Source organism: Manis pentadactyla, chromosome 6 (genome assembly GCF_030020395.1).
Source record: "Manis pentadactyla isolate mManPen7 chromosome 6, mManPen7.hap1, whole genome shotgun sequence".
NCBI classification, from domain to species: domain Eukaryota; kingdom Metazoa; phylum Chordata; class Mammalia; order Pholidota; family Manidae; genus Manis; species Manis pentadactyla.
In genome coordinates this window covers 143187234-143213644 of record NC_080024.1, presented here as the reverse complement: position 1 = coordinate 143213644, position 26411 = coordinate 143187234, and the positions used below count along the sequence as shown (strand labels likewise).

At 44.9% G+C, this 26411-nt stretch overlaps 1 protein-coding gene and 1 long non-coding RNA gene across 3 annotated transcripts in view; one reads left to right on the top strand and one right to left on the bottom strand.

Annotated features, from left to right (window-relative positions):
- ALPK2 (alpha kinase 2) overlaps nt 1-26411 on the top strand; it is a 97771-nt gene that overhangs the window by 22378 nt on the left and 48982 nt on the right. The window contains exon 4 of the mRNA XM_057504217.1: nt 12447-14181. Coding sequence (XP_057360200.1) covers nt 12447-14181 — 1735 coding nt within the window. The remainder of the gene's footprint in view (nt 1-12446; nt 14182-26411) is intronic.
- LOC118907774 (uncharacterized) lies at nt 7748-12545 on the bottom strand. Of its 2 annotated transcripts, none has more exons than XR_005022944.2 (3): nt 12425-12545; nt 10019-10110; nt 7748-8049 (listed from the first exon to the last, which is right to left on the bottom strand). It is a non-coding gene; the product is annotated as an uncharacterized LOC118907774 (long non-coding RNA). The 2 variants fall into 2 exon arrangements; XR_008998365.1 differs by having other exon boundaries at nt 7748-7933.

The following is a 26411-nucleotide window of genomic DNA, read 5'->3' as shown; positions in this document are numbered from 1 at the left end:
CACTTGGTTGTTTCCAGTCATGGTGTGTATTTCTTTGTATTTTTGTTCACCGGGAGACTCCCTTAGTGGGAATGTAAGTTCCACAGGAGCCTGAACTCATCCAATCTGTTCCCGCTGTACCTCCAGGGAATGGCTCAGTGCCTCTTTCACAGCAGGCGCTTAATAAAGATTTGTGGAGAGACTTACACAATGCCTTGAGTGCTTTGTTACATTCTTCAGAGTCTTGCTCAGAGGAGAGGGAAAGAGCTGACGGGATTTAGGACACGTTACCCTCAATATCGTACCTTAGCATATTAAGCAGCTTAAGCGGAAGGAATTTTTTTTAATGGCAGAAGCAGGAAGGTCACGGACCTGCCCTCCCTCTTCGCCTTTCTTTCCTGAAATAGGTCACAGACCTCCCCAGAGTAGGGCATGTTCCCTGTATCAGGAGGAGGGGAGACATTCCTAAGCACAGAGATGGGGAATTTGGGACCAAGAGGTCTGCACAAACGAGAGTTGTTAAACTCCCCCTTATCTTCTTAGTTAGGTCTTCACCATTTACTGCCTCCAGCCCAAACATCATCTCGTCAATTCTTCACAAATTCATTACTTCTTTGTTTAAAAGATATAAAAGCTTCCTGTACTGGTCACATCTTTAGGTCTCTCTTGAAGGCTCCCCTGTACATATAAAAATTCAATGAAGTCTGTATGCTTTTCTCCTATTAGTTTGTCTTTGTTGGTTAAATTTTTGGACCCAGCCAGGGACCGCGACAGAGTCCAGGACAATGTTCCCCCCTTACAGAGCCATCCCCTAGGCATCCCTCGCCTGAATGTGGGGAATTGATGTGAATCATGGTGGCTTCTTGGTGGTTAGCCCACTGCTACTCTAGAGGCTAGGCTGTTTAAGGGGACCATGAAGACAGGAAATAATTCTAAAAGGCCTCCTGCAGGAACCATAGGACGAGGGCACTGTGGCAGCAGCTTTCTGTGGCATTTGAGTTCCAGGGAGCCTGAGCTTCTGGTCATTAAGTGGCTGCCCCTTTTCTGTCCCTGTCATTCCCCATTCCCTGGGTTGCTGCCCCAGCAGGGTGGGGATTCTTCCTGCTTGCAGCCCTGACTGGCTTTGCTCCAACACGGGCCGCCCTGGGCTGGCTCCCTGCTCTCCCAGCTGCTGTCAGTTGCCGTTTCTGCTCACCCAGCAGGCACCAGGAGATGGGAGCAAGGCAGAGGCGCCCGGTGAAGATGACAGAGACAGCAAGCACCAAGGCTATGATGCGAGCTGCAGGCAAAGAGGAGCAATTAAATTATGATGGACTTCTTCCCTGATTATCAGCAGGTCTCCGGGCTGCTTCTGCTAGTGAAGTCCTTGGATCTGGTTTTGCACATTCCTCCTGCCTAGGTCTAGTGGTTAGTTTTTTAAAAAACCAAAACCAATTTAGACACCTACAGCATTGCATGAGGGGGCAACTTTCCAGGCATTTACTGGGAACTCAGTTCAAAGTGAGCAGCATGTTCATTGACAGCTGATATTTTTCTGAGAATTTAATACAGGGACTTTCACCCTTCATAGAGATATTGGAGTCTTAGAGCTGGAAGCAACTCTAAAATCTTGCCATTCAAAGTTGATTTCAGACCAGCAGTAGCATCCCCTTGGAGCTTGTTATCCCAGAATCCCAGCCCCCACCCCTGGCCCAACGCAGCAGATTCTGCATTTTAACAAGATCCCCGGCGATTTCTGTGCACATGGACACAGGAGAAGCCCTGTTCCAAGGGCCATCCCACTGCTGGCTGTGCATTACACCTGAGGAACTCTAGAAACAATACTGATGCGCAAACCAACCTCTAAGAAATGCTGATTTAATTGGTCAAATCCAATCGGTTTAGTTCAACCCCTTTACATCATAGATCACCCCAGGTCCCGAGAGATTTTGGGATCCATCCAAGTTCCTAACCACTGGTTAGGAAAAAGCTAGGATTAGACACCAAGGATTTTGTCTCCCAGGACCCCTAGGTTCTGTTACATCACCGCATCTCATTCTACCCGTGCTGCTCTCTAAAACAAAACCTACTAATGCCTGTGCTGGTGTATAGCTCAAGAAGTGGTCGTAAGGACTTCCTTCAAAACTAAGGACTAAGGAGGGCCCACTGTGAGTATGGGAGGGCTCAAGACCCTGGGGATCCAGTAAGGGCACAGTAGAGTCCCCCACCTCCCGGGATGGCATAGAGGAGGAGTTGCACATTAGGCATACCAGCGAGGCCACTGTGTCAGGTGAATCCGAGCCAAGGCGGGCAGGGCAGGTAGGAGTGACAGGGGCGAGGTGTCCCCGATGAGGTGCTGTGAGCAGAGAGGTGAAGGAAGGGGGTGGGGGAGTGGCGAGATTATTACCTGGGAAGGAACGTCCTCGTCAGAGGGAGGAAAAGTGAAGGCAGAAGGGAGAGCAGTCATCATGGCCGGAGGGTGGCGAGCAGGGAAGAGTCATGGGGATGAGCCGGAGAGGCAAGGGGGATGCAAGACAGCAGGGTCTGGTGGACTACACCATGCTCACGACTTTGAATGAGCTGGGGGCACACAGAAGGGTTTCTAAATGGAGAAATGATCTTTTCTGGCTTGGTTTTAGAAGGATGGTGGCTGCAGAATGTGAACATTCCTCTGTAGAGGAGATGGAGCAGGGCGGTAATTCAGGCGAGAGATGAAGCGGCCCATCCCGGACGGGTCTGCGGAAGGCGGCAGAAGCTGCCGGGTTCTTGGTACCTCTGACTGGAGTTGCTGTGGGACTGGATGCAGGAGGGGAGTGGCAGGTGGTCTCGAGGGTGGGCCTCCTGAGCAACCGGTAGAAGGGAACTGTATTTTCTTGAGATGAGGAGCAGGTTCGGATAGGAAAATCAGGTCTGGCTGTGGCCCACTGGGTGTTTGACGCCCTGGCAGTACTCGTCCCTCAGAATCCCCAGCTAGCTTGCTCTCGTGACAGAGCCCTGGGCCAGTATCTAGTGGTGCGCCGTTCTCTGTCCTGCTCTCAAGATGCCACGTCTGTCATAGATGGATGTACGGTTTAATTCAGGAGTTTTCTACTGTCACAATGTCCCTTGACATTTCTGGAGACATTCTGGGACAGTAGACTAGCTTGGTGGGCTATGGGGACAGTTTCCAGCCACCCTTGAGTTTTTTATGGTAAGAGGATTCAGTCTGTTGACTAAGCCTGATGATATTAATACCATAGAATTTTTTCCTTTCTGAAGTCAATTTGCTCATTTCTTTTTTAATGATTGTCTGGTCAGACTGCGTTGCTCCTAGAGGCTCAGAAAGCTGTCAAAAGCTGGGTCAAAGGTTCAACATAGACCACTTTGCCCCGACAAGCCCAGGCAAAGCTACCTTCCCTGCCATCAGGTGGCCGACTCCCTACTCCTTCACTGCCATACAGGAGCTCCCATTCATTTAGCTCAGTGCTTCTGAGCTCTGGCTGCCCATTAACCACCCAGGAAGCAAAACCCTTCACCCCCTTGATGCTGTCTAATTGCTTTTTTCAGTGGGACCCTGGCGCTGGTATCACCTCCTCTCTCACCCTTTTAAATACTTTATTTTTTAGAGTAGTTTTAGGTTCACACCAAGATAGAGCAGAAAGTCGACTTGCCCCCATCCCCCGGCCATGTGCCATTCCCCTGCTGTCAACATCTCCCATCACAGCGGTACATTTAGCCTATACTGACATGTCATTACCATGCAGAGGCTAGAGTTCACTTACCATCTGTTTTACATTCTCTGGGTTTGGACGAATGTATAGACATGTTCCGTCCACTACAGTATCATACAGAATAGTCTCACTGCCCCAAAACTCCTCTGTACTCGTGTTTTTAAAAAGCACCCCAAATGATTCCAACATTCAGCCAGATTTGAGAACTACTGGTTTAGTGCTTACTGGGTGCGAGGCCCTGCTTTATGCACTTTACAGGAATTAACTCCCCAGTCTTCATGTCACCCTCTGCTGTAGGTACAGTTATTGTCCTGAGCAGTTTGTAGCTCGTCACACAGTGGACAGGCAGCGTGTGAACCCAGAAAGGCTGCCGCTAAGTCTGCTCCTTGACCACGATGCCATACTGGCTTTGTCCTGTCTCTCTGATCTGCTCAGAACTGCATTTGGTTGAAGAAGAAACTTAGAATTTCTGCTGCTGTTTGCCTGCATGCTGAGCTCCTAAGCAGAACTCTGTGCCTACCCATCCCACAGTGTCTGTCCTTCAAGGCCCTATCCCCACCAGCTCATTTCTTTACTGTCCCTTACACACACCCTGCTCATTCCAGCTCCTGTGCATCTCCCAGGAATGCCCTCCCCTCCTGCCCACCAGCCAAAGTTTCATCCTTCCCTGCTGTGCTCAAGTTCCACGTTCCTGGCTCTATTCCCTGAAGATCCAGGCCACCCTGACCTCTCCCCTTCTAGCCACCAGGCACCCACTGCCTTGACTGTGCCTTTTGGTATTCGATGACACTAGAGTTTGCCAATCACATACTGCTCCCTGTGTAAGGCCTGAAAGTCTAATCTCAGGAAAATTGGCAGCTCCCCTGGGGAAAGAACCAAGTCGGACACCACCAGTTTCTTGTCTCCTTTCTCAAGTCCATGCAAGGTGCTGGGCACATGTAGTTGTAGGTCCAACAGGGCACACTGGAGAATGGGGTGTTCCTGCTCAACCGGAGCCCACAGGCCATGTCAGCCAGGCAAGGCAGGAGTGCTATACTCCTGCCCCGGCCCACTGTGTGTGGGTGGTGAGCCTCTTACAGAATGGTTTCTGTTCCCCGCAATGGCTGCTTTGATCCTCTTCCCAGTGAACTGGAGCCTGAGGTCCAAACTTCTCTGTCTGGGATGGAAAAATCTTCCACATTCTGGGCCCTGCCCACTCCTGGTGGGTGACCATACTCCTGATATGCCTGGTTCAGCCTCAGTTTCCCTGGCATGGCCCCAGTTTCTGCCTGCGGTCTCAGTGTAGGTATTAATCATGACCCTTTTCACTCTTAGTTTAAACAGTAAGTGATGCAGTCGCTCTACTTTTCAGGCTACTATTCCCCCGGGTTCCAAATAAAGAACAGTTTGCTGTTTCCTGTGAAGGCGTGGAGCTTCCTGACCTCCTCTCCAGGCTAGGCTGTTCCTTCTGCCTGGAATGATCCACCTTCGCAACCCAGGCACATACCCTCCTTCCCAACAAAGCCTACCCTGTGTCCTAGACCTGCTCCAGCTTGTAAGTTCCCAGGAAACCTTCCCTTGTTATCTTGCATCTCCTGCCCCCCAATCTCTGTGGTTGGTCTATCTCTTTAATGGCACTTAGCACACACTGTCCTGTACTGTAGCTGTGTGTATAAATGCCTTGTGTCCTTTATTAGATGGGAAGCTCCTGAGAAATGGCCTGGGATTTAACATCTTCATCTTCTACACAGTAGCTAACACAGTGCCTTACATGTGTTAGACATTTCTTCTAATTTTTTTAGCTGAGTTAACTTAAGATAGTCACGTCTTCTCTGGACCTCGGTTCCAACAGCAGTAAAACCAATCATCTCTATGTCAGTCAGAGTCTAATCAGGGAGACAAAAACCATTTTCAAGCATTAAATGCAGGGTTACACAGGTGACTGAGCCAAACAGGGATCAGTGAGGTCACCCAGAGATGAGCATCAGCAGAAGCGACTATCTCCTAGCCTGCAGAGACAAAGGGGGGTGGCAGGACTACTAGTTCCTAGAGTCACAGGGGCAGAAGCAGGAACCCTGGTGGCCCTGTCCTGTGGGAGGTGTAGCCTATTAGAAATGCCACCCAAGGCTGGTTTCTCCCTCCTTCCCACCCTCCAATTTCCCATCACCTTTTGGTCAAATGTGGCAGGAAGCCAGGGGTTCTGGGAGCTGGGGAGTCACAGCCTTAAGGGGTCAACCCTGTGATACAGAGCAGAACAGGAAAGGGCACAGAGCAGGAGGGGCTCCAAAGCCGTGTTCAGTTCTTCATATGTGTGGTTCAATAAATCTGCTGGATACATAACTGAATTCATTGGTAAATGAGTAAGGGATCAACTCATCTGTTTGAAATGCACCGAGCTGCTTGTGGAAAATATGATCAAGAAATTCTAGTTCCGAGTATTACAATTCTTCCATCTGTATGACAAACATAGCTCTGGGGCATGAAAAAGCCCCACACTTTCTTAAGGCTTTAGGTATTCTGAGTAATCCAAGTCATAAAATTTATAGCAGTCCTTAAGCAAGTAATAAAGTACAGAGACTTAGTGTAAAAAGATACTACAACCTTCACCTGGTGCTATGACGGTAGCAAGGACACCGATGTCATCACGTAAGAATTTATTGAGCCGAGCCCTCTCCAGCCTCCTAGCTACATGGGCAGGCAAGGCTCAGAAAATCCACAGGGTGGGGGAGACTTCAGAGGCATTCCTGGCTGCCCAGGCCAAGACACTGCCAATGTGTAGTTCCCAGATCTTGTTTTCATTCGCTGGAAAGTGGAATATATAATAAAATACAATAATATCTGAAGCCTAGAGGGGATTCCAAGTCCTATTTCTAGCCAATAGTTTCAGCTTCCTTTCCCATGCATTCTGCCTTCAGGGCACCTGGTTAGATTGAATTTCAGCAATTTTAATATTGTTAGGAGAGTTATTTGGGGAGCAGGGAGATGACCTCCAAGAAACAAAAGGGAGAAGAGCAGCTACACGAGCTGGAGAAATCTGCTTTTCAGCCCATGTGGAAATAACTGATTCTATTTTATTTGTGCCAGTAAAATTGTCAAGAAATAGATATATGAAACAACGTGTGCGAAACACAACATCCTTCGTGTATTAAAACAATGATGATGTTGATTGAAATGTAGGGATTTAGGAGTGTATCAGTTTTGTTAGGGCCATTCTGCTGAACGCTAGAAAATAAAAGGATTCCATGTCTTCCTTTCATACTTGTTACATTCTATTCTCCAGCCCCTTGTCTTCATATTCTTATTTTATAGGGTTACTAGTCCCGGGGCTTCTTACCCTGTCCTCTTAGTTCTCAGTCACATTTATAACTCTTGTTCCTCAGGCACAAAACCGTCCTCAGTTGGTGGGATCCTGAGGGACTTTTAGGATTAGTGCTCCCTGTCAACCCCCAGCACTGATGGAACCAACCTTGTACTGCACAAAATTAAATCATGTAGACCCATGTATTGAGCATCAAATCAGAATCTCTGGTGGGAGGAACCCAGACATAAGTCTTTTTTCTCCTTGTAAATCAGGAAATTGAAGCCCAAAGAGACTGAGTCATCTGCCTAAGAGAGCATTTAAGTGACTGTACCGAGCAAAGCAGTCCGTCCTCCACACCAGCCCATCTTCAAGTCCAAGAGCATTTCTCTGCCGGGTTGTTATGGGGTGGAAGGATGCTGAGAGCATTTTAAAGCTTCCCTCAGTGAAGAGGTTTAATCATGGAGCTGAGGACGGGGGCTAGACTAGGGCAGGTTAAGACACCAGGACACTTGCTGCTCCTGCTGAGATTTGGCCACTTTTCTTTTTTTATTTTGGTATCATTAATATACAATCACATGAGCAACATTGTGGTTACTAGACTCCCCCCATTATCAAGTCCCCACCACATACCCCATTACAGTCACTGTGCATCAGTGTAGTAAGATGCGATAGAGTCACTACTTGTCTTCTCTGTGCTATACTGCCTTCCCCGTGCCTCCACTCTACGTTACGTGTGCTAATCGTAATGCCCCTTTTCCCCCTTCGCCCTCCCTTCCCACCCACCCTCCCCAGTCCCTTTCCCTTTGGCAACTATTAGTCCATTCTTGGAGTCTGTGAGTCTGCTGCTGTTTTGTTCCTTCCGTTTTTGCTTTGTTCTTATGCTCCACAGATGAATGAAATCATTTGGCACTTGTCTTTCTCTGCCTGTCAGCCACTTTTCTTGAATAAATGCTCCTCAGATTGCGTTTGGTTAATTTTCAGAACTCTGAAAAAGTTGGTTCAGACAAGTTTTGCCAGTTTTCTTGTGGAGAGAAAATTTCCAGAAGTCCTTACTCTGCTATTTTGCTGATGTCCTCCCCCCTTCTGCTTCCACCACGCAACCTAGCACAGAATTGACCTGCATTGTTATGATAAATTAATGTTTGTCATATTTCCCAAACTAGAGATATGGAAGGCTTTGTATCCTTCACCAGAAACCTGGCAGTTTCCCAATACCTCAAAATTTTTCTTATAAGATCCGTAGTAATACTAATGAATGTGGTTTTCAAAAACATGTAATGAAATAAACTAATATTTGGAAGATTTCATGAACCAAGTTTTTCCAAATGACCAATACATGATGTTACAAAATCATGCATGGGTGAAAGATTCACATAAAATGAATATAGACCAATGGATTTTATGTAACAAGTATGAAAGGTTGATTGATATGGTTTCAGATTCCACATTGCAACTAATCTTTATATAGTATCAAAGATTATCTGCAATCATATGAAGAGTATTAAATACTTCCTCCTTTTCAAACTACTTATTTGTGTAAGGCCAGGTTTTCTTCATACACTTCAACCAAGACAATGTATTGCATTACACTGAATGCAGACATAGATACAAAAATCCAGCTGTCTTCTATTAAAGATAATGTGAAAAAATGTAAAGCAATGCCATGCTTCGGAAATTGTACTTTGTTTTGGAAAAAAATTTTTTGTAACAATATGCTAACATGTAATGAGCTTATTTTGTTATTTTAAGATGAGTAAATGTTTTTTCCTCAATTTTAATTTTAATATGTTAAATATTGTAGATATAAATGCCTGTAAACAAATGTTTTCCAGAGTCCTCAATTATTTTTAAGAGTGTAAAGGGGCCTTGCTGACAAAATGTTTGAGAACCTCTGATTTAGACCAATTCAGGGAGTTTAAACTCAGAGGAAACCCCATCCACTTAAGGCAGCATGTGACTCCTTTTCTTTAATATGGAAATGATTAATTTAGTAGGAACCTCCAGTATTCAAGCAAGACTCACAGCAAGTGGGGAGGAAAACTGGTGCTTCCTTCAGCCAAAAGGAAGGATACAAGGAGGGAACACAGTCAATTGTTCAGGGAATCCCACCTGGGATGGTTTTGCATTCCTGTCAAATCACCGTGGGGCATGCAGGTCTCTCTGCCAGCATCTTGCAAAGATTTGAAAGCTCAATCCTGCTCCCACCTTCTCAACTGCTACCACCGCTGAGATCTCTTCTTTGAACTTGCCTTGTCCCTCCACGTGACCACCCAACTTAGCGCAGACTTGACCTACACAGTTGTCTGAGAAATTCCTGTTATTTTCCCCAGCAGATTTTTAGTCACTTTAGGTGTGGACACGATGTCTCACACATCTCCTTGACTCCTCCACAGCCGTTAACATAATATTGGGCACTGGAACATACTCCACGTGAGTTTGTTGGCTGACTGATGAAGATAGAGACTTAAGAAGGAAACACTTTATTGGCAAAAATGATCTCTCTACACTGTCATTTTCCTTCTCTGAATGTTAGTTTTTTTAACAATATACTCAGAGCTAGACTTCAGGGTCAGAAGGCTCTGGTGTCCTACCCAAGCTCTACCACTTACTAGCTTTGTTACTTTGGGGAAATCACTCAAATTCTTGGAGCCCCAGTTTTGCTTACAGGGAGCACCTAGCAGGTGACTGAACAGAAGAAGCATTCAACTTCCTTCCCAGATTTTCTCCCCACTTCTTTAGGATGCTTAGAGATAATTATCAAGGACATGCCAACCACTAACCATAACTCTCTCAAAGGGGATCATTAGCCAGTGAGAAGTTAATTATACTTGATCCAGTTCCTTCTCCTCTTGAGTGTACTTAGGATGACTTGTCAATCTTCTAACAGCTAAAACACATGTTCCATGAAATCATACATTACTAAATCATAACATTCTCCCATCTGTTTTAGTCATTCAGAATTTAAATACATTTAACCCAATTATTTTCTCCATATTTTTCTGAAGTTCATTTTGTTTTCCCTTCTTGATTGTTGGGAACCATCTCTGTTCCCCTCTTTACTGCTTTTTACCTGGGCCATATTTTCTTCTCTTTCTTTCTCTCCTTTCCATGCAAGTCATGGTACCTTGGGATAGTTGGTTTCTCTGGCAGATGGGTCATGGTCTGGATAAATCAGGAAATCAAAATTACTTGGGATTTTCCAGTACCCGCAGTGCTGTTTTAAGTTCCTCGTAAGCCCTGAACTGAGGCTGACTCTCCAGGAATGAATGGAGAAGAGGCACGAAGGGAATGGTGTGGGAAACGCAAAACACAGGCACAGATCACTCTCTCTTCATTCCTCCCCCATCCTCAACTCAGGAGACCTAAGCCTAATTAATGATGCTGATGAGGTGAGGATTCTCTAATGGTGGGCCAAGGACAATTTGCTGCAGGATGTATCTGGGATCTTTAAAAGCAGATCCTCAGGCCCTCTACCCATGGATTCAGATGCAGGAACTTAAAATAGACCGCCCTGATGATTCTGCACACTCCTCGAGAGCCATTGAAAATCTGGCTTAGTACTTCCACAGCCTTTTTTTTTCTTTTATTGAAGTATCGTTGATATACAGTCTTATGTTGGTTTCAAATGTACAACACAGTGGTTTAACAGTTACCCATATTCTTAAATCCTCACCCCCTCTAGTGCGGTTACTATCTATCAACATAGAAAGATGTTACAGAACCACTGACTGTATTCTCCATGATGTACTATGGTCCCTGTGACCAACTTAAATTGTGATTGTGAATTATTGTGCCCTCTTATCCCTCTCCCACTCCCCCACCAGCCCCAACCCCTCTCCCTTGGTAACTACTAGTCACTTCTCAGTGTCTATGAGTCTACTGCTGTTTTATTCCTTCTTCCAGAGCCTTTTAAAAAAATTGGGTTATGTTTGATATACAATATTACATAAGTTTAAGGTATACAACATATTGATTATATATATATATATATATATGAATATAAAAGGCATAGTCATGGTAGCTAATACTTCCATCCTGTCATATAGTTATCATTTTAGCACTGCTACATTCTTACAGAGTACATTCGGCATAAGGTTTCTGTGTTGCAAAGCCCCTTCGCATTGATTTTCTCATTTGAACCTCAGGATAATGTCAAGTAGATGGGAGCAGGTATGGATTCCCCAGGAAGTTGCCCTAAATTTCAGTCTTCCTGTGCCATTAGCCAAGACATATCCAAATAATAGCTGTGGGTCAGGCTTGGCCAACCTCAGCCACTCCTGAGTGATTTCTATTTGGGAACCAGGTTATCAAAAATACACGATGTTAACAAAATTGGAATTAGTCTAGGATTTTTGAACATGAGGCCTATGTGTGCAGGCACCCAACGCTTGAGGGCTTATGAGCACATATGAGCTTGGGGAGTCACAGGGGTCCTTCCAGTGAGGACGAGTGAGGATAAGGAGGACTGTGAATGTCTAACTCCGACCTGGGTTAGCTATTAGTGCACTGTTTACACAGATCAGTCAGTAAATATCTAAGCATTGACTCTAAGTCCAAGCCAGACCCATAGCTCCTGCCTTCTGAAAACGGTTATTGGTATCAGAGCTGGATAATACAGAGTGATGTCAGCAGTGTTACAGTTACAATGAGATCAATAAGGTAAATAGAGTACAAATTATAAAGCAAGTGTAACAAGTTTTTATTGGGACCACAGAGCCTCGAGAAGGGTCCTAGTGGGAAAGGTCAGCAAAGGCTCCAGGCTCCACGTGGATCCAGTCAGTAAAGGGAGGGGCCACGGGGCACTGTCTCCCCTGGAGCAGGGAGCCCAGGCTCAGCAGGATCCAGGATTCAGTTTCTTCCCTGCTGGGCCAAAGCCGAACACCTGACTTGGTCTGTACAAGTAAGGTGGCATGTGGACATGGTTTCCAGCCAGAGGGGTTCACGGGCTGTGGTTGAGACTTTATAGTCATGTTAAATTAAAGAGGAAATGATACTCTTCAACATGCACACAATCCTGGTGTGATATCATCTTTATAGCCTCCTGGCAAGAACCATGCCTTCTTAGCATGGCCTTAAAAAGAGTTATTGCTCACAGTTCCACTACATGAAGTAGAATACTTCAGTTATTTATTTTATGTGTCTTGCTCCCCCAAATAATGCTTTTCCAAATTGCCAAAGCATAACATGACTTTTAAAAAGAGGAGAGAAGAAGAACCTAGAATATAAGATGTCTGCCTATTAAGCTAAATACTTCTCAGGATTTGGAGGTAAGATTGTGGAAAGTCGAAGGGAAAATGCTGAGCCTCCCTGGAATCTCAGCCTGAGGGCAGCCAGAGCCCAGAATGTGGTTGCCTGTGACCACAAACCCCTTTCCAGGGAGACCACAGTGCTCCTGAGTGGGCAGTAAAACTCGGTCATTTTCTGTATGTGCCATGATGTGAAAAATGTCATGCAAGTCCAGACCTGGCAGACTTACCTGTGTATTTTCTTCATCCCAGCTGTACCAAACACGACACTGCTGTTTATCAGATCTCTGCTAAAAACTGCTTTGGAATGATCTGCTGTTCTGCTTCCATTGAAGTCGAGTGCTCAGCAGAGAACCTACAACTCTCACCGAACGCAAAATATGATGCGGACACAGTTTGCAGACACGGAACAGAGACACACGAACTGGAGAGCACAAACCAAATCAGTGGCGAAGAACATCCGGGTAAGGAAGAAGAAAGCACCTCCTTGGGTACTCCCATGGCAGCTGGGTCCCCCTCCTCCAAATTCAACTGTTTATGTTCACTCCAGTTATTGGCCAGGAATGATATTAGCACGTCCAGTTTTGAAAGTCCCTTGGACATTAAAGGAACAAGACACCCCAAGGAGGCTTACGATCTGGATAACACAGAGGTTGTTCCAGATGGAGTACTTTTTCCTAATTCGAGTAGTATTCCTGATGAGCAAAACGGGTTTTGCCATAGGACAATGCATTCCAAAGTGTCGAGGTTAATAGATGATGCCTTAAAGAATGGTAACCCTAATGAGGAAATACTAAATTCAAGTCATCAAAATCCCAAATTACAGAAATACATTAGCTTCAGCCGACCGCTGTCGGAGGCAGCTACACCCATTTGCCCAGATGGCAGGGCCACAATCGACAAGCAAGTCAGCCCACAGGTTTTCACCAAAGACTCTGACAGTGACTATGAACTTTGCCCAGAGATGACCCTAACCTGCACCGAGGAGTTTTCAGATGATGACCTGGAGTATCTGGAATGTTCTGATGTTATGACACATTACTCTAACGCAGTTTGGCAAAGGAACCTCCAGGGGACTGAACGTGTTTTTTTATTAGAAAGCGATGACGAAGAGATGGAATTCAGTGAGCGTTGCCTGGGTGGGTGTGAGCATTTCCTCGGTGAAATGGGTTGTGGGCCTCGGGTGTCGGATGACGCTGGGCCTATGGATGCCACCACTGGCTTCTGGGGTTATCACTCACAACCCCAAGATGCGGGGCTGAGGAGCAGCCCAGCCTCCGCCCCTAGTCCCTCGTCCCCGCAAACAGGGACGACTCTGACTTCAGGACCTCACCAGGATGGGACATCTACAGTGACAGACCAGGGGAGATACAAACTCCCCACTCCTCCTGGGCCTGCTGAAAATGATTCTCCAGGAATTCCAGGAGAAACCAGAGACTGCCACCAAGCAGGGGAGGAATTCACCCGTGACAATCTGCTAAACATGGATAAAGCGGTAACAGAGACAGAGATGAAGCGTCCGTCTGGTGAGTCAGAAGGGTCATCAGTGAGCCAGTGTTTGAAGATTCCAGCTGAGAAAAGAGCAGGGGACAAGAGTTGGTTGAGCAAGAGGGGCTCGGAGAAACCTGCCAGGGTGAGGCGACTGGAAATGAGGGGGAAAGTCAAGGAGCTGAGCCCCTACCCGAAAGGAAGTGGGACAGAAAGCACCCTTCATCTCCTCTGTCCCAAAGAACCTGCTAAGCACCCACTAACCCAGAGTGAAAAAAGAGAGGGTTCTCATGCCAAAGCAGAAGCTCCTGATCTGAATCCCCAGTTCCCTGCAGGAGAATGTGCTATTGCAACCCACGCAGAACAAGAAGCAAAACCCCCCCACACTCCACCAGGCTTGCTCCTCCAAGAAGGGAACTCCAACTTCAAGGGAGAAGGGGTGCGGGTTAATCACCTATTTGAAACAAGCCCGGTTCCAGACCAGAGTGATCATCCTCAGGTAAGACTCCTCTTCTTAAAAAAATTAGAAGGTGTGTGTGTGTGTGTGTGTGTGTGTGTGTGTGTGTGTGTGTGTGTGTGTGTGTGTGTGTGTGTCCCTTCATTTCACATTCACGATTGATGTACCACATGTAAATCAAAATAAGTCTTCTAGTACGGTCAGGGTACTTGTGAATGACAGCTGCTGCTGCTAGGAAGGAAATCTGGTTTTGAAAAAAGGCCCAGATAAACCCTAAGCCATTCTATTTATAGCAGAAGTCAGATAGAAGTAAGAGGCACCGATGGGATTCTGGAGACAGCTGAGAAAAGAAATCTGATATTTTGTCTACTGCATGTGTTTTACTAGGCTATGTTACTATTCAGGAACTTTTTAAGCAAATGTTTTGGGTGTAACCTTTAAAAGAAAAAAAAAAAGGCCCAAACATTCTTTTTAGTAATTGTTTAGGGGCACTTTGAAAACGGTACGTGTTGGCTTTAATCAGAATTCATGGTACAAATGAAAGATTTCAGTGTGTCTAAAAGATTTGTAGAATTCCCTTAGTGACGCTGGAGAAGGTAGACAAAGTAGATTTTCTGGGCTCAAAGACCAAAGTAGGTTTTTGAATGGATGTTTGTTTTGTTTTGTTTTTCTTAGATCACAAAGTATAAGGGAGGCTAAGGAAAGACTGACAGGAAGTAAATTTGTTTTATTCTATAACTGATTTGAAGGTATATTTGAAAGAGATGGAATTAGATTAATGGGAATGACTAATGCACAAAGGGTATTGTGCTTAATATATGAATCTATTCTATTTTTAATTTTAAAAGGTTCCAAATGAGCTTTGAACTGATGCTATATTCTGGCCAAAATTTGACTTTTGTAAATAAAAACCTAAGACAATTTATTCATCAAATTGTTTTTACTGTAGTTTGTGTTCTCCCTTCCCCAAAATTTGTAGTAGAAACCTACTACAGAAGGTTTTTAGTAGAGAACTAGACATACGCCAAAGAAAACTATTTCCAAGTGCATTCAAAGTTATTGAACTTACTCTGTGAAAAAATAAAAATTTAGTTTGATTTCTGAAGACCCCATCATAAAATAGCTGCTTGAACAATCTCCAGATCTGAGGTAGCTATTTACTGAGCATGTTGTTCTGTTCTTCTGGCCAAATTAGCCAGGCAAAAAACACATTTATACTTTACTTTTAGCAAGAGAGCCGGCTTTATTCTATTTGGTTAACACATTCCACTTTGCTGACCGCTCACCAATGGCCACAGAATGATGCCTAAGATAAGTTTGTGGAGGTGATTTGCCCCAGTATTCACACAAAATTATGTTATGATGTTAATTTTTTCTTGTCAATAAGCATAACATTTTTTTTTCTATTCATAAAATTCTCTTCCTGGCTCAGCTGAGTGCATTTTTACAGTTGTTTATCCTTTGAGCTTTTCATTTGGCAAACTAATTATTAAAGGTGCGAGTGTAAAATGTCCAAAAAGAAGTGACTGGAGGGGAGGGGGCTGTTGACAATGATAGTTTTAGACCTACCACTGTGGGATGCAATTTCTAGCTACCTCAATACCAAAAGCAAGGAGCCCGTTTTGTCATCCTCAGCTTATGCCGAAAACGAATTCTGAGATGGAGAATCTAGGTGACCAGCAAGCCATCTCTGGGACCCAGTTATCTGTCTTGTGCACAGTCTTCATTCTTGTTTCTATTAAAATTCTTATGGGATGCTTGTTCACACATCCACATACTTACACATTCATGAATGCACACCTCTCTCAACAGCTATCAGCTCAAGGTGCTACCTATATTTTGTGTTTGCGGCATGACTAAGGCAGTTAACTCAGAACCATGAACATGACTTTTTAGGAAGCTTATATTCTGCAGGTAGTAGGACTGTTTCTCACTTTGCTGGGCTCAGTATCTGAGGCAACCTCTCAGTCAAGGGACAGCCAGAAACATGAATGGAAGCTGTAGGTATATTCAAGAGCAGTTCTGTGCAGCCTGCAGTTAGAAATAGAAGAACTGTATCTGTGGCATTTCTTTTCCTTTGATTAAAGCAGAAAAATTTTGACACCGGGATAGTGACATAGTGAGTGCAGATTCTTTTACTCCTGTAAAAATTTCCTACCTAACTGTAGATGTCCTTGTTTCTTACCCACGTACACAATATGGCCAAATTTACAGCAAATGGCTAGGTATCACTGTAACTGTGACACAAAAGCATTAGGACATCATTGGGAACCAAATCAAACTTTTTATAATACTGCTAAAAAGAAAAAAGGTTGGTGAATCTTTCAATAACAAAATCAGAAGACATTTTAAATATTTATTTTTGAACCTCTGAGGCTTGTGGGAACTTAAAATTTGAAATGGTTTAATTATATAATACATAATAAATAAAATATGCAAAAAAAATTGAAATGGTTAAAGATTCTTGGTTGGGAGTAATACTAAAAAACTTGCCCATTCTTGACTCTTGCCTGATTCACTTACCTTTAGGTGTCTTTTAGTAGAAACAGTGATCAGCAGCTTATCTTTTAGTTTTTTCTTCATCTGTGTGCTGATTTTAGCATTCTAAGAAAATTCCCATCCCTCTAATTCTGCGTGATAAGAACAAAGCTGTTTTATAGACTCTCCTGACTAATCCTGGGTCTCCAGGTGTGTTTATTTCCTGTCTTCCTTTCTTGCTTTTACAATGCAAGGCCATCTTGTTCTGATTTGTTTTAAAATAGGACTTACCCAGGCTATGATTGGAAAGCCCCCAGTTGCTCTACATTTATGGAAGATTCCAGTGTTAATCCCAGTTTGGGAGTGGAAAACAGAGAGGGTACCCCAGGCTAACTTGAATCATCTTCAAGGGTCAGACTGCCAATCCTTCACCTTGGTTTTGATCTTGCTTTCCTGATCCAATTTAGAGTCAAGACCTGACAATCTGCCCATCTTAAGTTTCCCTGTGGCTCCACTGGGGTAGGATCATCTTCACTTTTAAATCAGAAGAGCTGTGTCTGTCCTTTTGCATAGCTGCCCATCTTCATCGCATAGAGATTTGCATTTCTCCTTGGGGTCATGGGATCTCAAGCTTACAGTGTGGAAATATTTTCTTAGGTTCTGTTGGTTAAGAATCCTCCTGCCGAGGAATTAGTACTAGCATAGCAGGTGAGCTCCATGATGGCGGGGAGTTTAGTCACTGTATTTTCACTGATATATCCCAAGTCCTTGGAATAATGCTGCCACATAATAGGCACTCAATAATCACTGAACACATAGCCATACAGTACTAGATTCCAAGCATAGGAGTTATGGCTCTAATGATCACCTCATGGCCTTCATTGTCATACCCTTTGGTGTCCTTCACATGCCAGCTTGCCACTAGGAAATTGCTTCCCATTGTTCTTTGGCCCTGGGAATGGACTGGTTTGTGCTGCACCATCCACACCTCACACTTGCGTACCCTTGTGAATCCTGGTAATTCACATATAGTCTAGGCCTTACCAGTTCTCACAAACTGCTAACCAGTTCTATGAATATCTTACCACTTCCCCCTAGCATTCAAGACCTCCCAGAATATTGCTTCCATCTATCTCTGAGAGGCAAAGCAGACGCACACGCCTGTTTCCTCATCTGGAAAACAAAGCCTTTCCCCAGATATGTGGTGTTTTTTCCTATCTTCTTGTCTGCAGTGCTCTTACTCGGCTTGTTGCTAGCTCAGCTCATCTGCACCTTCAAGGCTAAGATGCAGCACAGTCCTTCAAGGCACCTCCCCTGAATGCTTCCGTTGTCCCTGACTATAATTTCTCCTTCCAGAGAAACGCAGCGTTCTCATCTGCATGCTCTGTGTGGTGTAGTGGGGCTCCAGACCTGAGCTAAGCCTTACAGCTTTCTGACTTGTGATCCTGGATAAAAAACTCAAAGTCTCCCAGCCCCAGTTTCCTCATCTAAAATAGAAATATTAATCATAATAATGCTTATCTCATAGAGTGTTGTGAGGATTAAAGTCTTGCATGTGAAAAAATACTTAGCACAGTACCTGTTAGCATTTAAAAAGTATTGTCATTTTAATTTTGTTTATTATTTACCTTTTTAATACATATGTTCTTTCTCCCCATTGTAAAGACATCTTAAGGGCTGACTACAAGTAGATTATACCATTTTTAATTGCAAATTTACTTGAGATAATTATACATGGACATGCAGCTGTAAGACATAATACAGAGACATCATTAAGCTTTTCCCAGTTTCCCCTAATGGCAACATTTTGTAAAACAGTAGTATGATCTGATTTTGACTGATCTGATATTAGCATTCAGTGTCAAGATATTGACATCATTACCATCTACTGGTCTTATTCAGATTTTCCCAGTTTTACTTGTACTCATGTGTGTATTAAGGTCTATAGGCATTTACCACCTGTGTAGGTTTGTGTGATAAATGTGGAATGAAACTTCATGTTAACCTAAATTCAGCCTAGTGGCTGGGCAGGTGGTGCAATAACATAGTACATGGCAGCTTGAAATAGCCAGGCACATAGTAGGTGTCCAGGAAATACATTTTTTTAAGCATAGGAAAGTTTAAGTTTAAGTTTCAATCTAGTTTTCCTATCTGGGATAGAACAACTTGAAATTTGAACTCATTTGCATGATAAAATGCATCCCCGCCCCCACACCAAGTAACAACTGTTAAAACTGACTCCACAAGGCTGGTAAGCCAGCTCTCTACTGATGATGGGAAGGGCAGGAGTTTACAATCACTCATCTCTCTGCACGTGGCCATCAGGCCTCTTGTCAGCACCACTCCATAGCTGACACAGGGACTAACACAAACATTTGTTTTGATTTTAGTCACAAAGCCCACTCTACCACTCTTGCCAAATACCATTCCTGTCCTCGACCTGCAAATCGCATCATGCCCTGGCTCCCTGCAGTAATTGCATACCGTCATTGTTAAATAATGAGTAGAACATCTTTCATACAGCCTCACCACCCACCCACAGTGTGGTCTGCTAACCAGCTTGTCAAAAAGCACCATCTCAAGCCCCACCTCAGTCTTGCGGAATCAGAACCTGCGTTTTCAAGTGATTCCTAGGAGATGAATATGCATACTGAAGCGCTAGGAGCCCTGGCCTGCAGAGAGGAGATCTCAGGTTAGAAGAGACTGTAGAGCAGGGTCTGTACTGTGGCTACACATGGAGGTGACTGGGGACCTAAAACATTTGATGCCTGAGATTCTGATGTACTGTAATCTGTTGTGTGGCTTGAGCATTGAGGGTTTTAAAAGCTCCCAGATGATTCTCTGTACCTCCGAGATTGAGAACCTTAACTGTGCTTTGGAACTGTCCCTGGTGTCTTCTAAATAGACAGATACCCAGGCCCTGCCTCTAGACATCCTGGTTTCGGTAATTTTAGGTCAGGGATCAGGTTTGGAGACCAAGAGCTGTCAGTGGGGTGCAAGGGCTGCCCTCCGGGCTCCTGGTTCCAGATCCACAGAGCAGGGCTGCAGAGAGCTAAAGGTTGTACACCTCATGGAAGCACACTCTCAGGGATTCTAGAGCCCCTCCCCCGCGTTCCCCCACTGTTACCCGAGGAACAAAGAAAGCATCGGGTTACTCAGTACTGCTTTGCAAACTGGCAATGGACATTCTCCACATGTAAGATGCTTCTGCTCTAGGGCAGTGTGTGCATTCCTGAAACACCTCTACAAAATCCCACACCTAAAACATCAGGGCTTCTGGGGAAAATCGCATTCCCCACAGGTCACTTCATAAACAGGCCATTTTAAAACCAGAGACAAAAGCAAAAAGTGTACACAGGAAGTTTGTTTAGACTGCACAGCTTGTCAAGGCCGATAGGAAAATGACACAAGACGACTGAACAGAAGTGCTGGCCACCCTTGAGGCAGGCAAGCTGGAGGGTGCTGAGGCGGCAGAGACAGAAGTGGGTCTCCGCCCCGCTGGGCTGGGAAGGCGGGCCTGGGAAGGCAGGCCTGGGAGGGGCAGCCTGCCCTCAGACCCCTTGGAGAGAGAAGCGCAGGGGAATGCTCATTTTCAATTTTGTTAGAATATGACTTGAAAGGGTCCCTGCTGCCAATACAAAAGCTGAGTTAAAGGCTATTCCCTTTCCTTCTCCAGCACCTATAACTCACTGCAGTGACTCAGGGCCCCTTTGCCCAGGGAAAACCGCATGTGCACCAACGGGGCATCTGTATCACTCCAGCCTCGGTCTCCTATTGACCTACCTCACAGGGCTCAGAGACTCCCCCCCTGGGGACCACAGACCTCCTGCTCTGGTGCTCCGAGTCCTCTGGACAGCGCCTCGAAAGGAGGATCTGGATCATTGGCACAGGAGTGACCTGCTGAGGTGCATGTTTACAAAGGCAGATCTCTGAAGTTTCCCCAGACCTGTTGAATCTCTACTTTTCCCAAGCTCCCTAGGTGATTTTCAAGGCTGGTAAAATGTAAATGGTGGCTTAATTAGACTGAGACCTAGAGGGAATACTGCCCCCTGAGGCATTCCTATAAAGAATCACAGGATTTATGGAACAACAGGAAGCTTGGGGCTTTCAAGCATAAGTGTTCACCCCAAGCAGGGAAAAAGCCCTCACGGGTGGGATTTTCTCTGCTTTCTGGCTGGCTCACTAGTCTTCACCTGTCCGGCAACTGAAATAAACACAGATCCTGATTTGTTGTAACTAATCCAAAACAGGTGTGCCATCTGCCGCTGAGTTTTATTTTGAGGGGCAGCTCAGTGACAGGAATTTGGGTGGCCACAGTGAGGCTGGTGACAGGAGGGTCACTTGACTGCCTAGGTGGGTTTTAGTCCCCAAAGAAATCTCTCATCACTGCCTGGGGTGGGAGCTGAATGCTGGAGGTGTGTCTTGTTAGTCTTTTTCTTTCTTTCTCTCTTTCTTCTTTCTTTTTTTTGCTATGACGGAAAATGGACTTGCTTTGCTAAATGGGATAGAAAGAATACTGGACTAACCAACCATCTATCAATACAAATGGTAAAACTATGGAAACCAAACAGGGTGTAATACCTCCAAACAGATCAGTAGATAAACTGACTAGAGTACAGACTCCGATCCAAGAATATATTGGAATTGGTTTATGATGGAGAGAGCCTCTCAAGTTTTAGGGAGGAAACAAAAAATTCAACAATGATGCAATTAGCCACCCATAGGGGGAAAAATAGCAGTACCTTACAGTGGACCCCCAAGTAAACTCCAGATGGATGTCTGAGTTTGATAATCATCCCTTTCAAATGACACAAAGGTATAAATGCAGAAAAGTAGTATTTTAGTTTAGTAGGATTGCCATGATAAAATACTGTAGACTGGGTGGCTTAAACAACAGAAATTAGTTTTATAACAATTCTGGAGGGTAAAAGTCTGAGATCAAGGAGTTGGTTCTTCTCAGTCCTTGGCTTGTGGAGGGCCACCTTCTAACTGCACACGCACGCAGGCTCCTGGTGTCTCGAAGTCCCAATCTCCCTGTCTTTTAAAGCCACCAGTCATATTGGATTAGGACCCAGCCTAAAGACCTCATTCTAATTTAATCCTCTCTTTAAAGGCCCGAAGTACTAAATACAGTCACATTTTGAGATATAGGGGTGAGGGCTTTGTCTTGCCAATGGGTTTCAGCCCCGGGCAAGTTCACTATGGATTCAGTGTGACCAAAGAAATTGACAGCAAAACGTTCTTTGGGGTGAAAGGGTTTATTACCTGGCTTGTTCTCTGGCAGTACGTTGAGCACTAGCATCTCTGCCTCTGCTCTGCTCCCCTGCAGCCTTGCAGCCCTGCCACCGTGTCGTGCCCAGAGCACTGGGCAGAGCTCTTTTTATAGAGTCAACAGCCATGTATTGCCCGCAGGTGTGCAGTGAGCTAGTCAACCACGGCCAGGTGAGAATCCTGGCCACAGGAACTCTCATATTATCCACAGCTTCAACAAATGGATTTGGGAAGGGGTACAAAATTCAGCCCATAACAAGTAGTCTATAAACCTCTCATTGACTGTTTTGGGTGGGAAGAACAATGCCCCTCAAGAATTATGTCCGTGTCCTAGTTCCCAAAACTGGTGAATATGTTACCTTACATGGTGCAAGGGACTTTGCAAGTTAAGTGAAGGGTTTTGAGATGGGGGTTATTATTACCCTTGATTATCCAGTGGTCCAAATTTAACCACAAGGCCCTTCTAAGTGAAAGAGGGAGGGAGAAGAGGCAGGGAGAGAGAGAGAGATTTGAAGATGCCACCTGCTGGCTTTGAAGGTGGAGAAAGGGGCCATGAGTCAAGGAGTGTGGAAGTCTCCAGAAGCTGGGAAAGGCGAGGACATTCTCCTCTGGAGCCTGCAGAAGGCATGAAGCCTCGATTTTAGCCCAGAGACATCTGTGTTAGACTTCTGACTCCACAACTGTAAGGTAATAAATGTGGATCGTTTTAAGTGACTAAGTTTTTGGTAATTTCTTACAGCAGGCACAAGAAACTAATATAGACAGAAGGGGTGGTTTAACAGCTAAGTATTCTAAAGTAAGGCAGGATTTCCTTCTATAGATTTTTACTTCAGACATCAGAGAAAGAGCCCATTCATGACACAGACTTTGCAAATTCCAATTGTCTTTGGCTTAGAAAATCTGATGTGGAAGAGAAAACAAGAAACATGGCAGTCTATTCAGGTGAGGCTCAGCTTAATTTAAACTCAGGAAGACTCAGAGAGCAAAGACAGAGGCATGGATGCCACAACTAATCCCCACCAGAGCTCCTGGGCCCTTTCAGGACTCTGCCTAGAATGTCTTTGAGCCACAGAACCACTGGTGTCCAGTGGACCTCCAGGTCTGTGATGGGGCTGGACTCTAGGGGTGGCCACACCTGGAATGTACCTTCTGACCAGGGCAGTCTATGAGGCTGAGATGGTGCAAGGGCTGCAGAGAACTTGCCAACAGCTCTAGGGCAGGGCTTCTCAAACCCAACACTACTGATATTTGGGGCCAGATGCTTCCGTGTTATGGGCAGCTGTCCTTGTGCCATCAGATGCTTAGCAGCATCTCTAAGCCAATGGCTGTCAAGGCCGATAGGAAAATGACACAAGAAGACTGAGCGGAAGTGCTGGCCACCCTTGAGGCAGGCAAGCTGGAGGGTGCTGAGGAGGTAGAAACAGAAGTGGGTCTCTGCCCAGTGGGGCTGGGAAGGTGGGCCTGGGAGGGGCAGCCTGCCCTCAGACCCCTTGGAGAGAGAAGCCCCTCACCTCCACCCCAGCTGACAACCAAGAATGTCGCTAGACATTGCCAAATATTCCTTGGGGAGGGCAAAAATCACCCTGTGTTGATTAGCTTGTGCTAAATTCTGTACCCTCCCCAGTGACAGAAGGGAAACTAAATCAGCACTGTACAATAGAAATGTAGCCCAAACAGCACTGTAATTTTTTGTAAGTTATGTCCACAAGTTATGCAACCGTCGCCACTATTTAATCCCAGGATATTTTCATCATCATCAAAAGAAACACATACCCATTCATGGTTACTTCCTCTTCTCCTCGGCCCCAGCCCTTGGCAAGCCCTAATTCATTTTCTGTTGGTGTAGATTTGCCTACTCTAGACATTTCATATAAATGGACTCATACAGTGTATGGCTTTTGTGCCTCTGCCTTCTTTCAGTTAATATAGTATTTTGAAGGCTCACCCATGGTTGGAGCATCTATCAATGCTTCATTCCTCTTTATGGCTTAATAATATTACACTGTATGGCTCTGCCACATTTATTTCTATCCATTCATCAGTGGATGGTCACTTAGGCTGTTTCTAGTTTGTAGCTATTACACATAATACTGCAATGAACATTGGCGCACAAGTTTTTGTATGGACGTATGTTTTAATCTCTCTTGGGTAAATGCCTAGGAGTAGAACTAGTTGCTGGGTGACTCTATGTCTGGCCTTTGGAGGCACAGCCATACTGTTTTCCAAGCAGCTGCACCATTGTACATTCCCACCAGCCCCATATGAGGGTAAGCCACATACATAATATTGAATTTTTGGAAGCTTGCGTTGTAAAAAAAGTTCAAAGACACAGGTGACGTAAACTTTAATAATATATTTTATTAACTCAATATGACCAAAATATTATTTCAATATGTAATCCATATAAAAGTTTTTAATGAGACATTTTATGTTCTTTTTTCTGCTATTAAGTCTTCAGAATCTCATATGTATTTTATAAGTAGAGTACATCTCAGTTTGGATGCTGACTCTTTATTGGTAATATTTGATCTGCATTTAGATTTCATGAAATTATTGAAAGAGTGGATTCACATACCCAACTTATTCTAAGCCTACGTAATTTTTCCTAACCACATCAAATGCATGTCAGTTTTTAAATTTCCATATAAAGTGATTAAAATTAAATAAAATGTAAAATTCATCTCCTTGGTCGCACTAGGCTGTAGTCTTCTGGACTGGACAGCCCAGCCCTAGGTTATTTCTGGTGTAACTGTGTTTTTTAAAGTGCCTACTGCCCCAGGCCTCAACATTGGTTTTCTTTTCTCTTGTACAGTGATCCAGTGATGAACTGTAGTTTTCTCTCTCTTTTTTACAAAGAGACTTTCTTTTTTAGGATGGTTTTTGGTTCATAACAACATTGAAAGGAAGGTGCAGGAGCTCCCATATACCCCTGGCCCCACACATGCACAGCCTCCCTCACCATCAACACCCCTCACCAGAGCAGGACATTTTGTTATAATTGATGAACATACACTGCATCCATGTCACCCAAAATCCATAGTTTACATTAGGGCTCATGCTTGGTGGTGTTGGGATAAACGTATAATGACATGTATCCACCATTACAGTATGATTCCATTTCAAAGGAAAGGGCTTTTCCTGTGTACCGTATCTTCCTAGTTATGGCCATCATGATGGCTTAGGATAAGTGCAAACAACAACAGTTGTCACCCCACGAGCCCTTCCAGCCTCCCAACCTAACCCCATGCAGCCCTTATTTCTAATAACAAGCTCTAACTACGGCAGCCCCCACAGCGAGGACCTTAATGTCCTAGTTGGCACCTGGCAGCCTTGTTGCTTGCTGGGCATGCTCCACTGTGTCTCTCGTATCACTTTAAAAACAACATGCCACCCTGCCCCCAAGTCATCTCTCCGGTTACTGTCAAGCTACAGGACAAAAGGGGACACATCCAGTTGTCTCTGAGATCACAGGTTATCGGCTCTGGAAGTCAGAGGTGGACTAGAAAGCCAGGGGTGAGAGGAGGCAGGGTTTTTCTCTTAGAAGTGTTTTTGTCATGAGTTTTCATCCGAGAAGTCTAGTACCACGTTTGAAGGTGAAACAGCAGCATGGCCATATTGCCCCAGAGGCGGGTAGTCTCCGGCTGGTCCCTCAAGGACTCCTGGGCTTGTAGAGGGCAGGGCCTCTCCAATGCTATGGTGCGGGCAGGTCACCTGGGAGTTTGTCTGAGTGCAGGTTCTGCTTCAGCAGGTCTGGGGAGGGACCTGGGATGGTGCGTTTCTGACAAACTCCCAGGGATTTCCAGTGACCACGCTGAGCAACAAAGGCCTAAGGCTTTCCCCAGAAAGTGTACAATATGCCCCCTTCCCTTCCCCTCATCTTCCTCAGCACGCTGAGTTGCCCAGTAGTCAATAATAGCTGACATTGATTGAGTGCAAATAAACTTAGACTGTGCTGAGACCTCAGTGGGTTTGCTCATTTAATTATCTCAACAGCCAAAGAGATAAATCCTGGTGCTGTCTGGGCTCTGGGACAGGAGGTAGTGCAGCCCAGCTTTGAACAGAGCGTGCCTGACTCCAGGCCCTCGGCCCTAACCGAGGCATTACATAGCTTCCTACTTCCATCTTAGGTCTGAATTCCTTTACTCTCTTTAGAACTAAAATAAACTCTGATAACTGTGGTTGCCTTTGGTGAAGGGGATTGAGTGGGTGACAGGATGGGAGGGATACTAACTTGTTGCTTTATACCCTTCTATTGTATATCTTGTGAATTTTGTGCCATGTGCATATTACTTATTCAAATAAATTAATGAATATATTAAAAAAATAAGCCCATAGCCTTCTAAGAACCATCCAGTAGCTGGGCCAGTATCGGACCAGTTCTCAGGGCAATGAAATCAGATATTTTCCTCCAAACTGGGCACTCTGCATCATTGGTGAGATGATGAAGGTCCTCCAGGCCGCAGCCATATCCTTCCCATCCTCTAGGAATATACCCAACAAGGCCAGCCTACGGCCGCCCACCA